Genomic DNA, 13,200 nt, shown 5'->3' with positions numbered 1-13,200 from the left:
TCGGCGGGTTTCTTGTATCTCAGGGGCACATGGTTTATATTCTCTAGTGTCTGGTTGTTTTCTTTTTTTTGGGGGGGGGGGGGGGGGGGCGAAAAGACTTCTTGCCTGGAGTGATGAAGAGGCTAGATATGCCCCCAGTGGATGGGTGGTGGTGGGCGGGGGGGGGGGGGGAGGGGGGTTTGAGGTTAAGCACCACTGGGGGGGGGGATGGTCTGTGTGAGAGTAGGGAGAGTTTAGGTCATGGTCAGATATGGCCAAATATTACTGATACCCGTACCCAGAGTCCTCCTGTAAACTTTTGGTCCCAGTGCCTTCTGTCATGCTGCTCCTACGTTCTGGAACTCCTTACTTCAGCAGTTTAGGACAGCTCCATCTCTGGATGTGTTTAAATCCAGACTGAAAACCCACCTGTTCAATTTGGCATTTGCAGGAATATAATTTTTGTTGTGCGAATACTTTATCCTGCTACCAACCACTGAATCTGAGAAAAGCGAAAGCGCTTTTTAGTCCTATGGGAGAAAAGCGCAATAGAAATGTTATTGTATTGTATTGTATTGATATTTCACTATATGAATTAAGCAGTAGAATATCTGCAAAATTTACAGATCTTCTACTACCGCTATTTTCTGCACCCTTTCAACCGTTTTTTTTTTAATCTGTAAATGCCAAATTAGCTCGCAGCTTTTTTAAATGTACGCCACCAAAAGTAATGTAACCTGAAGCAAGCCTAAATATTTCCCATGCAAGAGGACAATGTAATAATCTCCAGAGACCTGATCACCAGCGCAGGAATATTAATCTCTTCGCTGAGCCCCTGCAGAGAGGAGGGCTGTGTCAGATTCTAACTATCGCTATATTATGTTGACTACAATACAGTTATTATTCTCATAACGACGATGTACCGGAGGGGTCTGCAATTCCCAGCTAAAGGGATAATCCACTTTAAAATCAACCTGAAGTATTTCTGAGGAGGGGAGCGTAGCAGTAGCCATAGCAACAAGAACGGATGCTATATGGACCAGAAGTAGGAAGGGCCCAATTGGTATTTATCCGTTTGTGAAAAAAGAAAAGATTTCTCATGGGAAGGGGGGGTATCAGCTACTGATTGGGATGAAGTTCAATTCTTGGTTACGGTTTCTCTTTAACCTGTTCGGTTCCTCTAATCTGTGACCGTTAAACTAGGGACGGCCAATGATCTGCATGCAAGGTCTATGTAAATTGTATGCAGATTGGGAATGAACCTATCAAACTCATCAAAACATTTGATGGGCCCAGGTCCAGGCAGTAGAGTGTAAGCCACAATCATTAGCATTTCCTTGACTATTTAGACACTAATATACATCTTCTACGTCTTATATGAAAAGACAATAGAAGATCCAGAGCCAACAATAGTGTATTTATGTTGGGAGCAAAGATAGATACAACCAAATCAATGTGGAATAATACTCACAAATCAGGTTAACCACAAAGGCAGCCACTGTAAAGGCAGGTGGGGAGATTACCACCGACCTCACTCAGGTTAAGAAGTCAATCTCTGTAAACGGGAAGATTGGGGGTAACCTCTCCACCAAGGGGGGACAATAATGGAAATAATAGAACTAAATAGAGGCGCTAGAAAGAATAAAAGACTAAAATACACTAACATGTATGGGAGTAATAGTGGCGGACTTAACTCCCACTCATGAATTGATTTGTCTTAATCAGGCAAACTTTATTGTGTACTGCAAAAATGAAATGCAACAGGTTTTGCAGGCAGTTAACCCACTTCTTCAGGGAATATACAGGAGTACGGAGGCGCCATATCTGCTTTGAGCCTAGGTTCATAATGGTCGGTTGTGCTATGATTATGAACTGCAATGGACATGCAGAATTATTCTGCAGCGCAACTGAGCACCGTGCATAACATTATAATGAGTGTGAACTGCAATGGAGACTGGACATAGACTGCAAAGCCTGAATTAAGCGAGTTGGACTACCGCTATCAGTTACAATGCAGTACTGTGAACAGCCACATAGTACTGTATAGACAGTGAGTTGACATGCAGAATTATTCTGTAAACCAGCCCTTAGAGTTAGACGCTTCAAGAGAAACTGCAACGAAAATAACGTAATGAATAAAATGACTTATTTTTTACAATATTAATTTATAGATTACTAGAACTAAACCCGATTAAAAACGGGGTCTAGGTCTATGTTGAAACCCCCCTCCCTCTCCTCCCCTCCCCTACCTTCCCTCTCATGCTCCCCCGTGACCACCGCCGCAAAGTCACCGTGCATGCGCGTGCCCTCGTCGCGCCTGCCCAAGCGCACACGCCTGCAGTGTGCGTACCCGCCGCTGCACGTGTGCACACACATGCCTGCCCCTTCTGGCCCCATCCTCCTTCAGCTCTGCTCAGTCTCTGCATCCCTCCATGCACATGTGCAGTAGCGCAAAACACGGGACACACACACAGGAAGTGCAGGGATGGGACGCAGAGACAATGGTGGTTTTATTATAGAGGATTTAGTGTTCAGTGTTTGCCCATTGTAAAATCTTTCCTTTCCCTGATTTACATTCTGAAATGTATCACTGGCGGTGACCTCTTTAGCCCTGCTATGTGATCTCAGTGCATAGAACTCTCAGTAAACAAACATTCTGCAGAGGGAGATACTGTTTGCTTGACAGTTGGAAACAGACATTATTTCCCATAGCAACGAGCTTACACCATTTAGGGCGCGATTTCACTAGAGCGTAAGCGGTGTCTGTGAGACGCGAGACGGCTCTTCCAGGCCTGTGGGGAAAGCAGACGAATCCCATCAGCCGTGCCGTGCACGGCTATGGGATCCGCAGCCTCCCGTGCCGATTCGGATGGAAAAGCCGGCCTGAATCGCTGGCGGTAGCGATTCGGCCAGTGTTACCATTGCACCCTATGGCAGAGTTTCCCCGCACTATTCGCCTGCTGGGAAACTCTGCGGATTCGCTGCGGTTTCCGCTCAAGTGGAAACACGCCCTAACTGTCAGGACCATGGTCCTGACATCACACTTTGGGAGAGGTTTTACAACAATGGCCTCAATTCACTAAGCAGTTTAGACTAGTCTACTGATGGTTTGGTGTAGTGTTTTAGACCTGTTTTTTAGGCCTGGTCTAAAACATTCGGTAATTGGGTTGGTAAAGCAGGGGAAATGATCAAAAGATGCAATTCACAAAGGCAAACAAGGAGTAACCACGCCCACTTTTTCTGACAGAGATTAGACCAGCTGATTTCTTGTCAGTAACGTAATTCTGTGAGGTGTTATATCCAGAGGAGAGCTCGTCAGAGGAGAAGGATGTCAGTCATAGCTACTCGTTTGTGAATTGCATCTTTTGATCATTTCCCCCGCTTTACCCACCTAATTACCAAATGTTTTAGACCAGGTCTAAAACATTCATTAATTATTGGTGAATTCCCTTTTGATGCAACTGATTTACACCAAACCATCAGTAGACTAAAAACCATCAGTAGACTAGTCTAAACTGCTTAGTGAATTGAGGCCAATATCAGCCATACAGATGTCCCTGATGATCTATTCAAGAAAAGGAATAGATTTCTTATGGGAAAGGGGGTAACAGCTACTGATTGGGATGATGTTCAATCCTGGGTTAAAATTCCTCTTTCAGCTAGATCTTATTTGATTGACAACCAGTGGCGGGACTGACACAGAGGAGCAGCATGTGAGGAGCAGGGAAAGGAATGGAGGAGTGGAGTATTGGATGAACTGGGTAGATGCTATGAAGTTCATTAACACACCAGACCACATAGGAAGGTGTTACAGTAGTCTGGTGGGATATAATAAACTGAGACTGGCATTTAACAGGATGATTTCATTTTTCCTACCAGCAGGTGGCACCTGTCGGGTGGTGTCTGCCCATCGCTGCTGCAACAGAAATCGCATTGAAGAGCGATCACAGACAGTGCAGTGTTCCTGCCTGCCGGGGAAAGTGGCCGGGACAACAAGGGACAAACCTTCCTGTGTGGACGGTAAGCCAGTCATGCAGTAATAAGGACATCACCATCACATGAATCAGCGGGGAATATCACACTTGTCATTCACAAGGGTCATGTGCTCAGCTGATTGTCAAATGTGTTATTTTGGGTAGCAGAGTCCCTTCTTCTTTACATGGATAAAAACAATGCTGCTATGGAAGGTTGTGTTAGTGATTATTTCTAGGGATAGGTAACAATCACTGTACAGACAGGCTGTTCTGTCCTATGGAGAGGGGTGTAGGAGTGTGAGGGGTCACCACACACACAGAGGCGTAGCACCAATGCCCTGGGCCCCACAGCAAGAATATGGAGGTTCCCCCTGCACACAACCTAGGGCCCCCTCGCCATAGTGGTAGCCAGTCAATGCTCCCCATCCATGCAGAGTAGCAATGTTATATTTATCATGTCCATGTTGTGTATGGTCTTCACTTCTTGCCGGCAGCCCTGCGTTCTATGTTGACATCCTCCGGCTCCTGATCACGTCATGCATTGGGAGACTCAGGATGTCAGCATACAGCACACGGCTCCCGGCAAGAAGAGAAGAGGCGGTGTACAATGTGGTTTGAATGACCTACTTGTTTTGAATGTGGCCATGTTGTGCAGTCCGTCGTTCCACTTGCGCGCACAGTATGTAAATGAGTTGGTCATTCAGTTTGTTGATGTGTGGAAAAGATGTGTAAACTGTTTATTGTGGTGTCGATCATGTCGTGGTGTTGGTCGTGCCCTTTGAAAAAGTGACAGTTGGGAGGTATGGTTTAGTGTGGATTGGGCAGTTTCTACCAGGTATAGGTGCCCCCAGTATAGGTAGCAAGGTATAGGTGCCCCCAGTGTAGGTAGCCAGGTATAGGTGCCCCCTGTATAAGTAGCCAGGTATAGGTGCCCCAGTTTAGGTACCCAGAGTATAGGTAGCAAGGTATAGGTGCTCCCAGTATAGGTAGCCAGGTATAGGTGTCCCCAGTATAAGTAGCCAGGTATAGGTGCCCCCAGTTTAGGTACCCAGAGTATAGGTAGCTAGGTATAGGTGCCCCCAGTATAGGTAGCCTGGTATAGGTGCCCCCAGTTTAGGTACCCAGAGTATAGGTAGCCAGGTATAGGTGCCCCCAGTATAAGTAGCCAGGTATAGGTGCTCCCAGTATAGGTAGTCAGGTATAGGTACCCCCAGTTTAGATAGCCGGGTATAGGTGCCCCCAGTATAAGTAGTCGGGTATAGGTGTCCCAAGTATAAGTAGTCAGGTTTAGGTGCTCCAGGTATAGGTAACCAGGTATAGGTGCCCCCAGTATAGGTAGCCAGGTATAGGTGCTCCCAGTATAGGTAGCCAGGTATAGATGCCCCCAGTTTAGATAGCTGGGTATAGGTGCCCCCAGTATAAGTAGTAGGGTATAGGTGCCCCAAGTATAAGTAGTCATGTTTAGGTGCCCCAGGTATAGGTAGCCATGTATAGGTGCCCCCAGTATAGGTAGCCAGGTATAGGTGCCCGCAGTATAAGTAGCCAGGGAAAGGTGCCCCCAGTTTAGGTACCCAGAGTATAGGTAGCCAGGTATAGGTGCCCCCAGTATAGGTAGCCTGGTATAGATGCCCCCAGTTTAGGTACCCAGAGTATAGGTAGCCAGGTATAGGTGCCCCCAGTATAAGTAGCCAGGTGTAGGTGCCCCCAGTATAAGTAGCCAGGTATAGGTGCTCCCAGTATAGGTAGCCAGGTATAGGTGCCCCCAGTTTAGATAGCTGGGTATAGGTGCCCCCAGTATAAGTAGTCGGGTATAGGTGCCCCAGGTATAGGTAGCCAGGTATAGGTGCCCCCAGTATAGGTAGCCAGGTATAGGTGCTCCCAGTATAGGTAGCCAGGTATAGGTGCTCCCAGTTTAGATAGCCGGGTATAGGTGCCCCCAGTATAAGTAGTCGGGTATAGGTGCCCCAAGTATAAGTAGCCATGTATAGGTGCCCCCAATATAGGTAGCCAGGTATAGGTGCCCCCAGTATAGGTAGCCAGGTATAGGTGCCCACAGTATAAGTAGTCGGGTATAGGTGCCCCAAGTATAAGTAGTCAGGTTTAGGTGCCCCAGGTATAGGTAGCCAGGTTTAGGTGCTCAAGGTATACGTAGCCAGGTATAGGTGCCCCCAGTATAAGTAGTTGGGTATAAGTGCCCCAAGTATAGGTAGATAGGTAGCCAGGTACAGTACAAGAGGGGGGAGCAGCAGGCACACTGTGACTCATCTCTTCTGAGCTCCAGTCACCATGCAATTGAGCTCCACGTGTCACCGGTCTTGTCTGTCTCCAGCGCCGCTCACTCTGCTTCCACTAATCAGGAAGTAGAGTGAGCAGCGCTGGAGACAGAGAACACTGGCAGTTGTTGTCAGTGTAATCTTTGCCTGCTGCGCTGAAACTCTGCAATAGAGGAAGGGGGAGGGGAGGGGAGAAGGGAGGCATGAGGTAAGGGAGGAATCTGGCTCTACTCCCTGTGGCTCTGTCACTGTGTGCCCACTGCTCCACCTTCTTGCACTGCACCCGAGCAGACACCTGCCTCGCCTGACCCTAGAAACGGGGCTGAGTGTGGGCAATGAATAGGGATTCCCAGTAGGTTCCCGCACACCCCTTATCCCTATAATGGTACCAGTCCTGCTTGACATCTCTGTCCTGGTCTGCAGCTTCCATAGTGATGGGGAAGTGGTGGTGCGACATGGAGCCATGTCTGCAGGAAGAGGAATGCCAGACATTGCCAGATAACTCCGGATGGATTTGTTTCCAAGGAGGCCGAGTCAAGACCACCAAGGTTAGTGGGATCTGTGACCCGGTCACACAGGAGCAGATCAGCTTGTTCTGTGGCGCTTTGAGTCCGCCAGGAGAAAAGCACGATATAAATGTTATTTGTCTTGTCTTGAAGAACTTCTCTCTTGGAAAAGCATAGAACCAATTTGATCAGGTGATTAATTAGAGAGTTTCTGAATGGCTAGTCACAATCATGTTTCACTCTTGCTTCCTTTTTTTAACCCATACAGGAAGCATAAAGCAAACCTGTGCGATCCAGAGGAGAAAAAATATCAGATACTTACCTCAGTAGAGGACTGTGCACAAGCACGGCCATACTGCGTAGGCACAGGACGCCTCATGCCTGCACATGCCGTCAACAACACAGATTTTCAATTGATTTCAGCATGAGATATTTAAAAACTTGTGCCTGCTAGGTCTTCCTGTCCACCCCCATTTACCACCACGACCCAGCAAATGGAGCAGCGGGTGGCTGTGATTGGCCGGTCTGGTGCCAGCACCCCGCCTGATTGGTTGTGTGTCGAAGCTTCCCCTCTGACTGGTCATGGTGAGCTCTTCTCCGGTGATGGGGTTTTATTCTAGCATGCCTTGATAAGAGGTCATATATTGCCACCTCACCTTTTTATGATGTCATAGGGAAGGACGGCAGGTGCCACCGGTCGAATAAGGATGAGGATTCGGGGATGCGTGGATGAGGATGGTAGTGGGTGCGCCACTAAGGCAGGTGGGAGAGCAGAGAGGAGGCAGGCACCAGGTGGCACAAACTGTCCAAACGCCGCCCCTTAGAATTTGCTGCCTTAATCACGTGATTCACATGGCTTCATGATAGTTCTGCCACTGCAAGTGTGGCTGTGTTTACGTGATGCGTGGACATGCAATCAGGGCCGGATTTGTACTTTTTGCCACCCTAGGGCAGCAGTTAACAAACCGCCCCCCTTCCATCACCTCAACAAACTGCCCCCCTCACCCCCACCTCATGTGTACATGCAATGTGTACAATATTATATCATTGACTAGGCCTTAGGCCCAATTAAAAATGGGTGCTAGGCTGTGGCTGCGACCCCCCGCACTGCTCTCTCTCTGTTTCAATTGCAGCACATGCCCTCCCCCCTTCTAGCCCCGTCCTCCACTGCTGCTTGTCATTCCCGCAACCGCACGTCATTCTCTTGGCAGTGTCTCTGCGTCGCTACACATGCGCACAAAGGAAAAAACACTGACACAGGAACATGGGATGCAGCGACACTTGCCTATAACTAGGTAGGACTGTAAGCTCCACAGAGGACAGTCAGTGACATCCCTGTAAAGTGCTGCAGAAGATGTCAGTGCTATACAAATACATAACAATATGGTAGGACATTAGATTGTGACTATGGCAGGATTAGATTGTGACCTCTTCTGAGGACATTCAGTGACTTGCAGTTGGCTGATGGTGTAATGGTTAAGGGCTCTGCCTCTGACACAGGTAACCTGGGTTCGAATCTCGGCTCTGCCTGTTCAGTAAGCCAGCACTAATTCAGCAGGAGACCTTAGGCAAGTCTCCCTTACACTGCTACTGCCAATAGAGCGCGCCCTAGTGGCTGCTGCTCTGCTCTGGCGCTTTGAGTCCGAAAGGAGAAAAGCGCAATATAAATGTTATTTGTCTTGTCTTGTCTTGACTTTACTCTGCAAAGTGCTGCAGAAGATGTCAGCGCTATATACTATACTATATACAGTGCTATAAACTATGATGGGGATTAGATTGTGCGCTCATCTGAGGACAGCCAGTGACTTTACTCTGTAAAGTGCTGCAGAAGAGGTCAGTGCTATATACTATATACAGTGCTATAAACTATGATAGTGATTAGATTGTGAGCTCCTGCGAGGACAGTCAAAATGCAAAAGTGAGAGAGGGAAAGGATGATAAGCAAAAGTAGAGGAAAAGATAGAGATGGTGAGGAAGAAAAAGAGGGAGAGAGAGCACACAGTGAGGGACTAAGAGAGGGAACAACATGGAGAAGAAGGGTAAGGTAAAAAAGACTGAAATAGAGCACAAGAAGAGAGGGCGAAGGTTGATGGTAAGAAACTTGAAAAGAATGGAGGAGATAAGGAGCCCATACATGTGGTGTGACTGAGAATAGGCAATAAATCAGGCAGCACTGAGACAAAACATTCAGCAGCATCGAGCAAGTCAGCTTATCTGGTATGCAGCTATGGGACTGACTTACAGGTCAGTTACGGAGGACTATCATCTGACATGCCTGTCTGTTCTTGTAATGCTGCCTCTGGCTGACTGACTGCGCTCCTCCACACAAACACTGAATGATATACAGCCCTGCTCCCCAAGCCACTTCTCCTTCACTAACCAATTGCACAAGTGAAACTCCCGTGCACACTGCACCAGGGCGGGGCCGAGGCATAGGCTGGAGAGGCTCCAGCCTCAGGGCGCAGTGTAGGAGGGGGAGCACAATTCATTCAGCTGTCATTCCTAATTGTGTTTGAAGCAGAAAGAAATAAGAAAAGGGGATACATAGCAGTGACTGCAAGCCAGATAACTAGATATTAAGATGTTGGGGAGGTTGTGGGCCCTGTGGCGCCTCTTAGTCTAATAGCAATCAGTGTGTGACGGCTGGGGTGGGAGGGATGGAGGGGCGCACTTTGGTGTCTCAGCCTTGGGTGCTGGAGGACCTTGTCCCGCCTCTGCACTGCACATAGGAGCAGCCATGTGGGCCTCGCAGCTGCATGACGTCATTGGGCACTTCTCCACTTCTCCTGGTCTGTAGCCGCCCACTGCCACTGCAACTTGTGCTGTGCGCCTGAGACTGTGTAGACTGACTGAGCAGGCTGGGGCGACTTGTGCTGCTGCTTGAATGTGTAAAGACGGCTCTCTGGCCAGTGGCCACCCGCCTCTTGCTTGGCTCTGCCCTAGTCACGTGCCTAGTTTGGCCTTCCCAGAAATCCGGCCCTGCATGCAATGGATCCAGAGGCTTCCCTCTTTTTAGGTTTGTTTTTTTTGCTTTAGGATCTCCTTGGGTTCTCTTTAACCACCCTGGCGTTCTGATAAGATCGCCAGGGAGGCTGCGGGAGGGTTTTTTTTTAATAAAAAAAAAACTATTTCATGCAGCCAACTGAAAGTTGGCTGCATGAAAGCCCACTAGAGGGCACTCCGGAGGCGTTCTTCCGATCGCCTCCGGCGCCCAGAATAAACAAGGAAGGCCGCAATGAGCGGCCTTCCTTGTTTTGCTTAGATCGTCGCCATAGCGACGAGCGGAGTGACGTCATCGACGTCAGCCGACGTCCTGACGTCAGCCGCCTCCCATCCAGCCCTTAGCGCTGGCCGGAACTTTTTGTTCCGGCTACGCTGGGCTCAGGCGGCTGGGGGGACCCTCTTTCACCGCTGCTCGCGGCGGCGATCGGGCAGCACACGCGGCTGGCAAAGTGCCGGCTGCGTGTGCTGCTCTTTATTTGAAGCAAATCGGCCCAACAGGGCCTGAGCGGCAGCCTCCGGCGGTGATGGACGAGCTGAGCTCGTCCATACCGCCAGGCTGGTTAAAGGACCTCTGTCATGAAAATCTTAAAATTTAAAATACAAGTAAACACATACAAATAAGAAGTACATTTCTTACGGAGTTAAATGAGCCATAAATGACTTTCTCCTATGTTGCTGGCACTTACAGTAAGTAGTAGAAATCTGACATTACTGACAGATTTTGGACTAGCCTATCTTCTCATAAGGGGATTCTTAGGGTTTTCTTTATTTTTAAAAGCACTTAGTGAATGGCATATGCTCCGACCAACTGCCAAAAAAAAGTGTACAGCGAGCAGGGAGGCTGAAGGGGGCTGGAGAAATCCCCAGGTGTGTATCATTTTTTTTTATTTTTCCCCTCAGATACCTTTTAATACGCAAACAGCTTAACAGTGATGACCCTTTAATTGATGCACTTTAATGTAGGAGCCGCTCCTAATGCTGGGTGATGCCAGAGATTATACAAAAAGACAAGAAAAGAGGGAGGGAGCACTCTTTGCATTAACTTTAATAAAAAATAAACACGCAATAAAAATTGCACTTACAATTGTGTAGTATTAAAAGCGCATCTCAGCAGCCACCAGCGAGTCTCCTCTCAATGCTGCAGCCTGGCCAGGGCTGGCAGTGTAGGTGGAAAGACTGGGAAGACAGCCACCGCATAGGGGCCCCAAAGGGCCCTCCCTCAACTACAGTATTAGCTCTCTATTGGTCCTATGCTCATAATAATCACTTCTATAGATGTTTGGATAGTAGCAATCATTAACAAACGTTTCCCTATCCCCTTCTTGCAACTGACACTGTAGTTGCCATTGGCAGGTTTTGGTGCGCCGTATCAATTGTTATGTATCGAGTGCTTGAGGGGCCCCCATGTGAAACTTGCACTGGGGCCCACAGCTCCTTAGCTACGCCACTGACAGTCACTACGCGTTTCAGTGTCACTACACATTTTGGCTTATAACCACGCCTTCTTCTGGTCACCAGAAGGCGTGGCTATGCCCTGAAACACGTAGTGACATCAGACGGCATTTTGCGCACCCCTCCTGGCTGGTTAGATGTCTTCCCAGTCTTTCCACCTACACTGCCAGCCCTGGCCAGGCTGCAGCATTGAGAGGAGACTCGCTGGTGGCTGCTGAGATGCGCTTTTAATACTACACAATTGTAAGAGCAATTTTTATTGCGGGTATATTTTTATTAAAGTTAATGCACAATCGGAGCCCTGCCTCCCTTCTTACCTTTTAATACACAGCACTGTACAATAAGTAGGGTGTGAAAATGAAAAAAATACAAACTATGGTCATCTGTGAACAGCGAGTGGATTTATATGTAATCTGGTGGTCATGGTTAAAATCTAAAAACATTACACTACAGTAGTTGTGAATGTGATGAGTCCCCCTTGCAATATATCTTCTGTTTTGTTTTCCCAGATTCACCCCCGATACTGAGCGTTTTGGAGAACTTCCTGTGGGTGATTGTGCGCCTTCCTGTTCCACGTAGAGGTTCCGGGTCCCGCTAGCACAGGTACCACGGTCATGTGACCCCCTGCGGCAGAGGTCAGAGGGCGGCCTGGAATAGTGGACTCGGAGTCCTGCGGCAGAGTCTTAGCAGACGTTTTTGTATTAATAAATCACCAACCAGAAAAGTGATTATATAAAAACCGTTGTAATCAAGTTGTGTCAGCTTAAAAAAATTAATCACTACAAGAATATACAACATCGAACTCTCTGACTGCTGTATTCATTGCTTTTTTCCCCTAGGAATATTTTTTGTTTTCAAATGAACCAACTCCAGTCTCTATCCCTGGATTATATCCCCAATTGAGGCAAATGTAGCAATTGCACAGTGAAAAATGAAAATACGTACAGTACCAATTCATGTATCCTCCTCATCGTTTCTTCAGAGACTTCCATTCCTAATTGCTCTGAAAATCGCATTGCAAAGCCGCAATCGCTAAGTCCCATACCCTCTAAACGATGTTTGCGGGTGATTTTACGCAAACAAATTTTTTTTCACGATATTAACATCCTCTAACAAAAAATGCCCAACATGCCCGATTAACCACTTGATGACTGAGGATTTTTTTCCCCTTGTGGACCAGAGAAATTTTTACCTGTCAGCGCTCCTCCCTTTCTTTCACCAATAACCTAATTACTACTAATCACAGCGTAATGATCTAGATCTTGTTTTTCTCGCCACCAATTAGGCTTTCTTTGGGAGGTACAGTATGCTAGGAATTTTATCCTAAATGAATAATAAGAAAAACATGCATTATTTTTCAGGTTTTTGGCCATCATAGTGTTAAAATAAAACATTCTACTGTGGATAAAAGCCACACATTTTATTTGCTTGTTTGTCCCGGTTATTGCAACGTTTAAAAAATTTCCCTAGTACAATGTTTGGCACCAATATTTTATTTGGAAATAAATGTGCATTTTTTTCAGTTTTGCATCCATCACGAATTACAAGCCCATAAATTAAAAATTAATAGTAATATACCGCCTTGACATACATTTTAAAAAAGTTCAGTCTTTAAAGAGACACTGTAACATCAAAAAGTTCCCCTGGGGGGTACTCACCTCGGGAGAGGGAAGCCTCAGGGTCCCAATGAGGCTTCCTACGCCGTCCTTTGTCCCACAGGAGGTCTCGCTGCAGCCCTCTGAACAGCGGCCCGACAATACCGTCAGCTTGTTCAATATTTACATTTCCAGGCTCCAGCGGGGGCGCTGTTGCGGCTTTCGGCTGTGAAGTAGACGGAAATACCCACTTTCAGTTGGGTCTGCTCTACTGCACAAGCGCCGGAGACTTGCACCTGCGCAGTAGAGCAGACCCGACGGCGATCGGGTATTTCCGCCTATTTCGGATCCGAGAGCCGCCACGGCGCCTGTGCTGGAGCCGGGAAGGTAAATATTTACATCGCCGTTGTTCGGAGGG

At 47.5% G+C, this 13,200-nt stretch overlaps 1 protein-coding gene across 1 annotated transcript in view; it reads left to right on the top strand.

Moving 5' to 3' along the window:
* LOC137527757 (chemokine-like protein TAFA-1) overlaps positions 1–12,686 on the top strand; it is a 35,886-nt gene extending 23,200 nt beyond the window's left edge. Inside the window, exons 3-5 of the mRNA XM_068248630.1 lie at positions 3,859–3,999; positions 6,650–6,774; positions 11,697–12,686. Of these exons, the coding sequence (XP_068104731.1) occupies positions 3,859–3,999; positions 6,650–6,774; positions 11,697–11,714 (284 nt within the window). The 3' untranslated portion in view covers positions 11,715–12,686. The remainder of the gene's footprint in view (positions 1–3,858; positions 4,000–6,649; positions 6,775–11,696) is intronic.
* Positions 12,687–13,200: the final 514 nt, after the last annotated feature.

The sequence above is a fragment of the Hyperolius riggenbachi genome, chromosome 8, assembly GCF_040937935.1.
Source record: "Hyperolius riggenbachi isolate aHypRig1 chromosome 8, aHypRig1.pri, whole genome shotgun sequence".
In the NCBI taxonomy this organism is placed as follows: Eukaryota; Metazoa; Chordata; class Amphibia; order Anura; family Hyperoliidae; genus Hyperolius; species Hyperolius riggenbachi.
Note: the sequence above shows the minus strand (reverse complement) of the source record. Positions and strands in the feature narration are given on the sequence as shown.